The 14,202-nt window shown below is 35.6% G+C and overlaps 1 protein-coding gene across 4 annotated transcripts in view; it reads right to left on the reverse strand.

Annotated features, from left to right (window-relative positions):
- Positions 1-362: 362 nt before the first annotated feature.
- The window catches only part of LOC126299190 (homeobox protein extradenticle), a 325,234-nt gene continuing 311,394 nt past the window's right edge, over positions 363-14,202 (reverse strand). The window contains exon 9 of one of the 4 annotated variants that reach the window (XM_049990969.1): positions 363-3,633. In XM_049990969.1, coding sequence (XP_049846926.1) covers positions 3,616-3,633 — 18 coding nt within the window. In that variant the 3' untranslated portion in view covers positions 363-3,615. The remainder of the gene's footprint in view (positions 3,634-14,202) is intronic. The other 3 variants (XM_049990968.1, XR_007552741.1, XR_007552742.1) reach the window with 3 other exon arrangements.

Raw genomic sequence — 14,202 nt, forward strand, 5'->3', positions numbered from 1 at the left:
AAACTCAACTGAGCCACTTCAAAGTACTCACAAAATAATGTGACTCATTATAGAGAATCCATGACAGAAATACTATATATATATATATATATATATATATATATATATATATATATATATATATATATATATATACGTCATTAAGATTTCTTAAAGACCTGAAACTTACTATGTATCTGATTATGTTGCTTAGTGAACCACAAATATTGGCTAACGAATGTGCAACACCTAGCAAGCTGTTATATGTGAATATCAAAGGGTGCTTCTACCAGACTTCAGTGGCTGCCAAATGATGAAATTTGTTGGATCTGCTCGGTAAAGCATCCTCCCCCCCCCCCCCCCCCCCCCCCCACACACACACACACACACACACAAGCCAAATAACAATATGGACCCTGATTAGAATTTTTATTAATTTCTCAATATACTCTTTGCATGAATATGGTACCTCTTATAAATTTTGATGCAAGTATTTATGAAATAAGCACATTTCAGATAAAATTATATTTTAGAACACACATCTATGTTGTTAGTAAAACAAACAGTAACAGTGAGCAGTTTTTAACTTCATTGGTTAACACAGTAAAATTGTCTACTTAAAATTCAGTGACATATCTGATTCTGGGATATCCCTGAAAGTTTCATGTTACATTCCTAATCATTTTTTTGCTGTGCTTCAAATATTCTTTTTACACAATGTAATATTCTGTATACTTGCAACGATAAACACATCTGTTTCTCACTTTATTATTTAAATTTTCATGCAAAGTTATGGGCCAGAAATGATTCATTCTAGTTTACCTTTAAATGGTACTGAGCAAAATGCAGTATGCACCTCTTTTGCAAGAAACTTAATCAGTTTTGCCAGATATTACAGTGCAATTTATTACCGCTCTCATAATTTCTTACTTCAGCTTCTTTGTGGTTACTCTGCACAGTGAAGTTACAGCTTTACATATTTCATTCACTCCAAATCAACATGCTTTTAGTGAATAATGTAAATATGAGTCATAAACCTTAAGTAATGATGATTACCTGCTGTATTACTGACATAGGGGACTGAAATCCATCCTACAGAAATGGGGAATGTAATGCTGCATTACCATTATTTTTCCTTATGTCATAATTTTCTGCCCTTTGTTGTTTCATAAATTTCTGAACGAGATTTAATTAGTAGGAAATTGTTTTTGAGCCTTTAACTTATAACCCTGTAATTTTACAAACTCAATACTTGACACCATTCTATTATGGCATTTTAAAGCTGATGAGAATCCTAAATTTCTTCTCTTCACAATCTGGTTAAAGCCTAAAAGTTAAAACTTACAAAAATATTCATGATGATATGTTAACATTACATATGGATTCCAACAAATTCACTGAAAAATACGTATATGGATGGCGTATACTGTTGGAGCTCTGTGCATTTTGGTACAATGCTTTGCAACAGTTGAGAATATGTACACTGCTTTGTCACTATACGTATACAAGAAGTTGTTATTAATTTCCACATCATACTGCCTCATTTTTAGAGTATATCTCTTGATAACCATAGTCTATTCATTGTACAAAAACTCCACAAAATGAACCTCTCACTGGTCACTTAAATAAAACTTGTGCAAGTACAAGTTCACATGCTGCTCACTAATGGTAAATAATTACATTATTATCAACCCAATGCTCTAAATCCTTCATGTCCCAACAGATTCAGGTACTGGCAAATATTTCTTTTATAGATGTAATTACTGACCAAATAAAAAAAAATCTTTGTCATATACATATATAGGAGGCATCTCAAGTGATCAAATGATTTTGGTGAGCAATCTTCTGTTAAGTTATCCTATACTGGTATTGTACAGAAAAGGAGTTATGCCTTAAAACAATATAGGCCTCTTTTTATTGTGGCTATTGGTTGGAATAACAGATTTTAATAGACTTCCATACTCCTGTGCTGCCTACAAAAATAATTAAAATAAGCTTATCTGGATAGATGAATAACAATCAAGCCACACTAAGAGACTTATGCCTGAATATTGAGGATATATGTGCATGACAGAAAGATCTTTTAATTTATCAGTGGGTGGTACACATACCACAGCACTGGTTTTGACATTCTAACGTCTAAATCTACAGAAATTGCACAAACAAACAAAAATTCTTTTCACTGTGGGCCATATGTTTTACATTTCAAATTTCTCACTGTTTCTTTCAAATATGCACTACTACAGTTCTTTCACAGATATCTCATACATCAATTGAACAATTTGAAACTGGCTATAGACTATAGATGAACACAGAAATTTTCTTACATAGATTTTGAGTGAAGCTGCATTACTATTTTAGACATAAGGCAACATAAGAATTTAAAGTTATATTGAAAAATTCAATATAATAAAAAGAATGATGGTTTTGATCTTACTCTCCTTATACTCATTCCATAGATTGCTGCAGCTACCATTTGCAAAAGCTCCTACATCTTTAAAAAATCAAGATATAAAGCCTTTCTTAAATGAATGACTTATTTTTATTTACCTTTTTTCACTTATACTTAATGCACATTTAGCACATTTGGTTGTCTTTCAATTTGTATCCTTCAGGCCTTAGACATACATTTAAAAAAATAAATTTAAAAACATAAATAAAATGACAATACCAGCTTTCATTTCATTCTAAAATTGTTCTGTCCCATGCCTTGAGAGCCAAATATTGTTTGCATGCCACTACAGTAAGTGGAAGCTCTCCTCTTCTAATCTAACAACCAGTGAAATCTTTATTAGTACATACAATACCGCCTGTTGAATACTGAGAGAGTCCTACATCAATTATTAATGTATCTCTTGTCTGATAAAAAGGAAAAACAACAACAACAACAACAAAAGTTTAATTACTTCTACCAACAGCAGCCAACAAAGGTATAATAACCTGAAATGGATACAGCAACTGCCTCTGCAACAGTAAATATAAAATTACATTACTTTGCTAAACCATAAAAATTAAGACCTCTAATGCACTTAGTTTGGCATGCCATTTGATATTAATTAAGTGTGAGCCATTTGCACTGGACTGCTGTGCAGTAATGTACTCTTAAAATTTAATCAATGGTCTATCTACTAAGCTGAGGCTGAAGACTATTAAGATACAATTAAGAATATTAAATGTATTAAAGCCACAAGTACATTCATTGTGCTTAGGCCTTTAAGGATCCACTGCAGCTCCAGCCCTTAAATTCACATCATCTTTTTTTTAAAAAAAAAAATTCATTTTTGTTTCTGACAGCTACTAAACGTCTGCTAGTCCACTACTCAGTACTCATACTGAGGTCCTTCCACAAACTAATCAACAAATGGCAAGTAAGTATATATGAAGCTGGGATGCAGTTTCGTTGTCTGAGTTGCATTGAAGGGATGATAGCCCTAGAGTTTCTGCCTCTTCACAGAACCAGTGCCGTCACTGCTGTCACCGCTTTCATCGTCATCAGGATGCAGTGGCTGCACAGGAGGGAAGTCTGGAATCTGCTCCCTAGGCGGAGGCCCACTCCACCCTACAGAGCCAGGTCGCACAGGCGAGCCGGACTTGGGGGTGACGTGGCCACCCTGCACCGACAAAACAACTGCGTTACTACCACACCCGTGTCCTCTGCAATAAAAAACATATCTGAAAGGTAGAAGCTGATGCACTGGCTGCAAACTGACTGCTTTCACAAACATTTACTGTCCAATGAATTTACTATAGTCAGTCCACTTGACATTTGTTTGTTGCCCATGTCACCAAAAGAATTCTTGTGACACTTTTCCTTATGCCTCCTGTACCATACTAAGTTTCTGCAAACAATAATATTATAAGGCTTCTACTAAAAATTAACTTCGCAATACCGAAAATCTGATTTTGAGAAACACACACTAATATGAAGGAAGAGGTATAGAATTAAAAAAAGAGAGAGTAAATAAATACAGAAAAATCAACTCATTATGCACAAAGCCTTTCAGATCACATATTGCAAAGACAGTGATCTGCGAAAAATTCCCAGAAGCTTAACAGAAAGAAGTCTGAAAAAAAAGTTAATTTCTGAAAAAGCCAATATAATGTAAGGCAAGATACCTCACATTATTGAATTTTAGTGATCCAATGACACATTTGATAACTGACACACTGGTCAATAAGAAACCATAATTTTACAATCATAAGTATATTTAGGGGCCATAGTGATCTAGCAGGTAGAGCACTAGTCTTCATCCCTGAAGGTCCCAGGTTCAATCACAAATAGGGGCAGGGACTTTTCCACATTCCAGTCTCTCCAGTGTGGCAACATGTCCACTCAACCTGCTACCAAATGGGTACAAAATATTTCTCCTGCGGGTGAAAGGCAGCTGGAGCGATGGGACCACCAGCTGCCCCCTATTAGTGCCACAGCAAGAAAGCCTGTACAATTCCTACTGTCAGGCCCATAGCCATAGGTTTGTGCCACAGACCTTACCTTCACCTTTAAGGTACACTTATTATGCAAAATACAGTTCTGAATAATGTTTCATTAAAAGATTGATATTCAGCATTAATAAGAATAAATTATGTCCGTAATACTTAAAACTTGTATGTAAATGCATTTTGTCAAAGAAAAAAATTTAACTTAAACCTTCCTGTACCTTGAAATGTTCCTTTGCGTAAGGTACCTGTGCTCTCCAAGGACACTATCCCACCTGCACTACTTAACAGCAGCATTTGTACCTATTCTGTGCAGTACAATCTGTTGATAACAACATCATATTAAATTAAGTTGTATAAAATATTAGTAAATGCAAAGCACTGTTCAGCTACCCGATTAAAAAGGTTTCTTTACATCATGTAAATCAGTCCTTTCTTTTTGCAAAGTGTTATTGATGTGTCTTGGGTGCAAGAGGTTAACATGGCTGATGACAGCAATTGCATGTGCAGTCTAGTGTTGATCATGCTGTTGTTGAGGGGGGAGAGAGAGAGAGAGAGAGAGAGAGAGAGAGAGAGAGAGAGAGAGAGAGGGGTGGGGGGGAGGGGGTGACACACTGTACCAGCAGATAACCTACTCCTTCCAAATAGCACCAAGAGAACTAACCACCTTAGCATCCGCATCTGACATGCATATAATCGCTAACACAACTACTGATAGGTTTGGGATCAAATCCAAGACTTTGATGCGTAGTCTTCTTATCAGGAAATTGACACCATTTCTCCTCCTCTTGCCCACAAAACAATAGAGGAAAATTTCTTTCACTACCAGGATTCAAACTAATTCGAACCAGCCTGACCATTACAGCACTAATATATATTGCAAGAACAGTTATGGATGCATTACTGCAACACAGTAAGTCAGCTGCTTACCTCTGATATGTCAAAAGTTCTAACCCCTGTTATTTTCAGCAAGTCTCTTATTGGTCTCTAAATCAAAATTCTTATGGCATTTTCATAATAGTAAAAATATTTAGAAAGCTTCCTTGCTTTTTAGGGCTTTCTTCAAAGTGCTATGAAATGTAAAGGAATTTGAGAATATTTTGAATTTACTACACAAGTTTCTGAGTCTGTGAGACAGTACTCTTTATTTTTTTAAAAAAAAAAATAATGCTTGAAGTCCATCAATATCCAACAGAATCCACACAAACACTGTTAATTTAACATTTATCCGGCACCATATGCAGATTTTTAAAAATACAGTACATTTTCATACCATCTGGGCAAAGAAAGTTCATCAGTTTCAATTGGAGGTTATCAAAATTAAGCCAGTAAATAGATTAAAATTGTTGGAAGTTCTGACATTTTATTAAATAAATTAATGTCTCTTCAACTGCAATTTTTAAATTGTGCCCACATAACAAACCAGTAAGCCAGTAGACACAAATTACTATTTCAAAGAGGAAACAGGAATAAAATTAAACTTGGTACCATCTAGGCAATCAAATCACCATCCCTATTTCTATACAGTTTTTGCAGAAATATCATAATAATTCAAAATGCCCATTAAGTATTAGGGACGTTTGCATTTTCAGGTAGACAGCTCCACTATCATGCAGTTTGGTAAAGAATAAATAAGCCTCACTTCAGGTTGGTAATACGAACCAGTTACTGACATCAATAAGTTAAAGATATTAAGTGCATTTTCAAAAATGTATATTTCAAAACAAGACATCACTGTGAATTAGCTTTGTGACAACGTGAGTAGCGAGCTAGCCAGTGACGTCACAGGCATCGCATGACTCAAATGGAGCATTTTAGTGTGCTTTCACATTATTTCAATTTCATTTCCAGTTTTATATAAGAATACTGAAATTCAAGAGGGAAAAAGCACATTATGAGCATAAAATGACACAATTAACCATTTAAGATGGTGTCCAGAAAACAGTAAAATACCCTGATGGGGTTAAGGGCAAAAAGTGAAACAAATGTTTGGCAGGAAACATGCAGAAAGTGCACTGTAAAAAGTATGGGAAAAGTGTAGCAACTAAAAATGAAAATGGTGAAGGAAAGGTTGGTACTAGTTTTGGTGAACTATTAAATTTATAGGATAAGAACATTTGACAAAATACAAAAGCCCCAGTTGCTAGCCTTGCTCAGAAGTTCATATAATGAAAGAGTACACAAAAGACAGCACATGCCAAATTTCATCAATTGCAAGTGAATCTATTTTAACACAAATGACAGGTTCAAATACACAAAAAAAGTTTGGATATGCTTATAAGAGGAGTCCACTTTTAAAACATTTTTATGTTAGTGGGCAAGTGACCATTAAAGAAAGTGCCTTTATGATCAAAATAAAATATTTAGTGCAAAATTAAGTTATAGACACTGGATCTGAAAGTACACAAGTCTATCTGTCAGCTAATGTGAGAGGTAGTCAACATGTCTCAGATTCACAACTGAAATTCAACAGTATCAAAACATACACAAAATGTCAAATTGCAGCTATGAAATCCTGAACCTAAAAAAGAAAGTTTAAAGTGAAAGAGGGAGTGTATAAATTAAAAACAATCAAAGGGGAGAACAATAACATGTGCAGATCAGGACTTCCCACAGAGTTGCACACGTTCCTTGGTGACATGGTTTTTGGGACTAGCAGAAAATTGTTACAAAAGCCACAGCATATTTTTTTGTTTTAGTGCAAGACACATTGTCAGGAGCAGTTTTTAAATTTATATAGTCAGCTGCTTACAAAAGCAAATATTTTGAACACTTAAATGGTACCAATAGTGAGAAACTGTTGATGATAGTGCCACCAGTTAAGTATTGTGTGATAATGTCGAGATCAAGGGCCACTGTATGAGGACAGTGTACACTGAACAAAGACAAAATCAGTTCTCGAGCATAACTCAAAAAATATGAATTGTGCATTGATGGCAATCAACATTTCTCAGCAATTTTTGTGGTCTACAGGTCTTCCAGCAGAGGAAGCTCAAATAGATAACTGTAAAAAAATTCTGAGAATGTGGCCACAGCATTAATGACTGTTTTTTGTAATGTAATGATGCAGATCTGTTACAGACACTTACTGATATTGTAGAACACGAACTAGTAAATGAATTAGCAATTCTATTGCATTCATATGAAGAATGATTCACCATTGTTGTGTGGTTGATTCAGTTAATTTTTATATAATAAACTTGTTAAACAATGAATTACCATTCACATAATATTGCAACTGTGAAAGTATCTTCTCAATTTTATTTTAGGAATTTACGGAGAAGACAAACAACATGCCCAACCAATCGTCATGGGGTGGAACACGGAGCACTATGTGAATAATACATTAAACGTTTCTATATACACGGAAAATGACCAGAACTTGACACTTTAATGCTCTTACAAAACAAATATTAAGGTGTTTAGACAGATCCAAGCATCCATAAAAGAATACTGGTGTCCCATTTGTACACTGAAGTAATTTTAAAGATGTTTTAAACTGCCAAATGTAATGCAATTTAATAATAGCCTGGCAACTTAATGAGTAATCAGAAGCAAATAACAAAGGAATGCTAATTTTTTATTAAGTCTTAGACTATTCAGAAGTACATTGAGATTTACAACGTAGAACTTTTACCACAACACCCAACACAAAGTACTTATATGTTGAAAAAATTGCAAAATAAGCAGTATTAATACACATTAAAACCAAGAAACAATAGTTGTTTGTTGTAAAAATTTGCATTAGAATATCAGACAAAGGTACCCTTGCAAACAACATAAAACTGGACATAAATTAGAGACCTATCTACACAACCGTCAAATATATGCACCACTATCACACCAAGATCTGTCACAGATTTCTTTGAGTTTTAGAGGTTTCTCACAGAAATGTTTTAAAAAAACTTCAGCTGGCACATCTTTCAGCCTCTTACTCCACTCCCATAAGAGCAGCACAGGTAATACTGGAGAATAATATATTGACCAGTGATTTATCAAGAGTTGTTCTTATCCCATCTCATTTATAGATAGAATAGAAAGTAAATTTACAATATGGTACAATAAGAAGTATGCTCATCTTCATACTTATAGTGGTTGTGGAATATCAGTGTAGGCAAAGAAAGAAAATTATTTAGGAATCAATGGAGAAACTACACAGTTATAAAACTAAAAATAATAATATGCAGCTGTAATATACTACCACGACATAAAATAAATGACACACCGCATGCTCTTGTGTTCTGAAAGAAGGCAGAAATGTTGGAGCTGCTGCACAGCCTCACAGCAAAACACATACAGATGTTTTGAACTTTGAAAGGAATGAATGCATATTTGTGTACACTGAAATGAAATGAGTGCTACTTTGAAGAAGATACCACCAGATTAGCATATTTGGTAATTATACAAAGTTGCAACATCAGTTTAGCTTCTTGCATGTTGGGTCCTGAACTTAATATTTCTATGGTATGGATTTTGTCCACTGCTCTGAGTTTCCTGATTCTGTGATTTTGACTGTACTTGTCACAACGCAAGAAGAGTTAAAAACAGTTGGGCACCAGTACATCACAGGTAACAGTTCCTTAGTAATGCAAGCAGACTTTATCCTTATATATTCAGGCAGTACTTAATATTTGTATAATAATATACAAAAAGAGAGCATGTTATACCAGTTGATACATTCAGCCAAGTTTAAACATACTATTGCTCAAATTCCTAGACATACAATATATTAACTTCAGCATTTTTCACTGATAAAAACTACTGAAAAGGATAGAAGATGGGTAAAGCAAGAGGCACAGAAAATGGCTGAAAAGATATTCCAGGTAATTATAAAAAAAGTTCATTTGGTCAAATCCTAATGAAAAACAAAGATTTGCAAAAACTGAAAAAAAGAAAAAAAGGTAGAAGAAACGTTTTAGCTACTCAAAATACTCAGTAAGCACAAATAAAAAGGAAGTTATAGTAGGAAAATGTACTAAAAACGTTACATAAAAGCCAAGATTTCATTTCTCATACTCTTACTTTGTCTGTTCTTTTGCTCTGTGATTCTCTTACTAGATTCATATCTTATTTATGAATTTTTTCCAGTCACCTTCATTGTTTACTTCTCAGCACATGTCATCAGTCATAGCTGCTAGTCATCTAGTCTACTACCTTTAGCATATTAGCAATCAGGGTGTAGTACCTCACTGTTCCTTGTGGTTATCCTGTGTCTGTTGTCTTTACATAAAATCCTGAACAATTTCTACTACTTTCTTTTACATGTGTCATCTTTATTCACCTCTCTTCACCTCTATCTCTACATAAGAATAAGTTCATTTATAGTACTTGGACCCGACCCTGATGTGACAACTACAGCACATGGTTAAAGCAGGACTTGGACATAGAGTCGTGAGCATCTATTGAATATGGAATGCCGACAGGAATGTCTAACGGCAGCATGTGACATGAGACAAGACCATACAAGAGTCTTGACATTGAAACTTTGCACAGATCTCACATGCTATAAAGTTTAACAGTGGATGTTACACATGAATTGAGGTGTAACAAAAACAACCTGATTCACAACTACAATGAAATACTGAAATTACCTGGGAAATTTGTGCACTGAAAATTTCATGCTCAATCAACACTGATACCACAGAAAACAATAGAATTATCTGAGAGACATGATACAGAGCTCTGTTGCAAATACATGATGGATAATGCAAGAACACACAATGCATTATGATAACAATAAAGTTATGTTACTGATCCAAGGAGATCGTCAATGGGATTTTCCCAAAATCAGAAAGATCGCCATTATACTGCAGTACTATATGATAAAGTCAGTGTGTCATTAATGAAATTCCATCATTTTCAAAAATTAAAGGTAAGTTCATTTGGAGCTACATGTAGAATAATTAAAGCTGCACTGATGTACATACACACAATGAGGTGACAGAAGTCATGGGATACCTCCTAATATTGTGTGGGGCCTCCTCCTGCCTGGTGCAGTGCAGCAGCTATATGTGGCATGGACTCAGCAAGTCATTGGGAGATCTCTGCTGAAATATTGAGCCATGCTGCCTCTATAGCTGTCCATAATTGTGAGGAAGTGTTGCCAGTGCAAGATTTTGTGCACAAACTGACCTCTCAATTATGCACCATAAATATTTGATGGTATTCATGTAGGGCAATCTGCGTGGCCAAACCATCCACCTGAACTATTCAGAATGTTCTTCAAACCAATTGTGAAAAATTGTGGCCTGATGATTTGTTACATTATCATCCATAAAAATTCCATTTCAGTTTGGGAACATGAAGTACATGGATGGCTGCAGATGGTTTCCAAGTAGTTCAGTTGGACCAGAGGACCCAGTCCATTCCATGTAAACACAGCCCATGCCATTACAGAGTCACCGCCAGCTTGCACAGGGCCTCATTGTTTACTTGGGTCCATGGCTTCATATGGTCTGTGCCACTCACAAACCCTACCATCAGCTCTTAACAACTGAAATCAGGACTCATCTGACCAGACCACATGCCTTTTGTCACCACAGTGTACAGTGAAATGAACACTTCATTTAACATGATAAATTTTCCTACCATAACAAATGGTAAATTGGGATGAATAACAGTCTGACAACATTAAATAAACAGGAAGTAAATACTTGCTATCAGATATAGATTTTACTAACATGAACTGTAAAACTTATAAATGAAGCTGTCTTCAATGGCAAATTAAGGAAAACAGGAATCCCTCCCCCCCTTTCATGTGGCTTTAGATCCCCTTGGCAGTCTTATTAGAAATGACAAAGAAGAAATGTAAAAGTGACAGGGGCAGCTACGGAAAAGGGAAGTCAGCTGTACACAAGACTACAAGACCCACTGATGATAAATAGTAACTCATAGTACCAACTGGAATGAAATGTGATAATGTGGACAATTATGCAAATTATAGGGACTAAAATTAAAGCAAAATTAACATTTTAATAGTTCAAGGTAAAATGGAAATATTAAAACATTATTATTTGTATCAATTTAAGAAAACATCTAGGGTATGTGTCAAAATATTGTTCAAAAATGCAATATAAAACCAATCTTGATGCTCAGATATGTTTGATCTATCTATCACATCAGAAAAATCTGAATCATCAGGTAAACAGATCAATCATAAAAAAATTATAAAATTTCAAACAAATCTGGTATCTGGGGAATTAATAAATATTAATAATTAAGACTGAAGTGTAAAAATCTATATGTAAGAATACTTGAACACAGAAATTAGAACAAACTTGTGGTTGTGTGCAAAGAAGTGGCTTTTTATAGGATGAACATCTTTTTATTTTCCTCCTCAATTCAGTTATATTTGTCTTGTATTACTTAGCTGCTAGTTAATATTTCATTTGATATCAGCTAAACAAAAGGGTAAATGGGAACTTCATGCAATGGGAAACAATATTTGATAAAAAATATTATGAATAAGACACAAGAACAACAGGCAATCGGTCATCTCATTAACACAACAAGCTAAAAAATGCAATACACATGAAAGTGTTCTGCTTGGCAACTATAGACGAACAATTATATTTTCAGAATGAGATTTTCACTCTGCAGCGGAATGTGTGCTGATATGAAACTTCCTGGCAGATTAAAACTGTGTGCCCGACCGAGACTCGAACTCGCAGGTAAGTGCTCTACCATCTGAGCTACCGAAGCACAACTCACGCCCGGTACAGGCAGAAGTAAGGCTGTGAGTACCGGGTGTGAGTCGTGCTTCGGTAGCTCAGATGGTAGAGCACTTGCCCGCGAAAGGCAAAGGTCCCAAGTTCGAGTCTCAGTTGGGCACACAGTTTTAATCTGCCAGGAAGTTTCAATTATATTTTCATACCATTCTCTTCATTTCAGAGATTTAATTGTATGATCTTAGTGGTAGGGAGCAGTGAGAGACACATTGTCCTAGTGGAATTCACTAAAACCATTGCAGGCCATGCCAGGAGACTTACTTCTTTTGTGATTGTGATAAAAGTTGCAGAAACTGTGACCTGAAAAGTGAAGAAAACTGCTGCAGCAAGGATAACACTGCATTTCCTATGTGAAGGTAATAGAGGGTGTACACGCCAATTGGCAAAAAAGAATATGTCCACTGCTACTTTATAACATAGGAGACATCAAATTTCCACCAGGACCATTTCAAGAGAAATAAATTGTGTAGAACTAGATGCTTCTAGCTTGTCTTATGTGTGCTAAACATCTACACCCGCTGCCTTTTCAGACTGCAGTGAACATTGTGTCTGGAAATTATGACATTTGATCAGGATGATCATCTCAGATGAATCTTGGATATCAGTCTGTATGTAGATAATGGGGAATGCATTTGCATGTCAGAAACATAGTGAAATGTGACAACTACAGTGGACATTGATTGGTGGCCTAGGTAATGATCATGATAAATTCATGGTCATTACCACAGCCTTCCCAGGCAAACACAGCTGGTCTTGAAAAAATGCTATTGTAAAGAGATAGTGGGAAGATGTACTGCATTTTTCCAACAGTGAACAGTATTCTCACTTAAATTTCAAGTTACGAGACAATGCATCCCCAGGGAACTTTCTGAACTTCTGTGACACTAGTCAAAGGAAATCATTGAGTAATTCTCATATTTATATACACTTGTTACTATTTCTCTTTGCTTTGTCCTTTTACAGATCACCTCCTACCCCTCAGTGCCACAACCAAATGTACACTATTAGCCACTGATTTGTACCACAGAGTAACCATTTCCATCCATAACTGAATCCTGGTCAGGTACACAGTTCTGGTTTGTCACACACAACCATTGCAGGAAATGCATTATTAAGAGTAAAATAATTAGTTGTCAACTCATTTCATTTGGAGTAATAATTCTGCTACTTTTATTTATAAAGATGATGGAAAAGTTCCCTGACAATCAAACTCATAAAATCTCAATTTTTTTTTAACTAACAGACTCCAACTGGAAACTATTTCTTTCCAATTCTAAAAGTCATGTAACAAATGTAGTTCACATTATATTTACAATCTGAACTCTTTTACTGAGTGGTGTGGAGCAGTGGTAACCTACTGGACTTGCATTCAAGAGCACAGTAGTTCTATTCCTCATATAGCCATCATGATACAGACTTCCTGTGGTTTCCTATATAGCTTAAGGCAAATGTCAAGATGGTTCCTTTGAAAAGGACATGGCTGATTTCCTTCCCATCCATAGCAAGTGCTTCATCTCAAATTTCCTCATCATGCATATACGTTAAGCCCTAAACTTTATCATTTCTTTGCCCCTGGAAAATATATTCATTCATTGCATAATGACACACTATGTGATCAAAAGTATCCGGACACCTGGCTGAAAATTACTTACAAGTTCGTAGCGCCCTCCATCGGTAATGCTGGAATTCAATATGGTGTTGGTCCACCCCTAGCCTTTATCACAGCTTCCAATCTCACAGGCATACATTCAGTCAGGTGCTGGAATGTTTCTTGAGGAATGGCAGCCCATTCTTTACAGAGTGCAGCACTGAGGAGAGGTAGCAATCTCAGTCAGTGAGGCCTGGCACGAAGTTAGCGTTCCAAAATATCCCGAAGGTGTTCTATGTGATTCAGGTCAGGACTGTGCAGGCCAGTTCATTACAGGGATGTTATTGTCATGTAATCACTCTGCCACAGGCCATGCATTATGAACAGGTGCTCAATCATGTTGAAAGATGCTATCACCATCCCCAAACTGCTCTTCAACAGTGGGAAGCAAGAAGGTGCTTAAAACATCAA

This window comes from Schistocerca gregaria, chromosome X, assembly GCF_023897955.1.
Source record: "Schistocerca gregaria isolate iqSchGreg1 chromosome X, iqSchGreg1.2, whole genome shotgun sequence".
NCBI classification, from domain to species: Eukaryota; Metazoa; Arthropoda; class Insecta; order Orthoptera; family Acrididae; genus Schistocerca; species Schistocerca gregaria.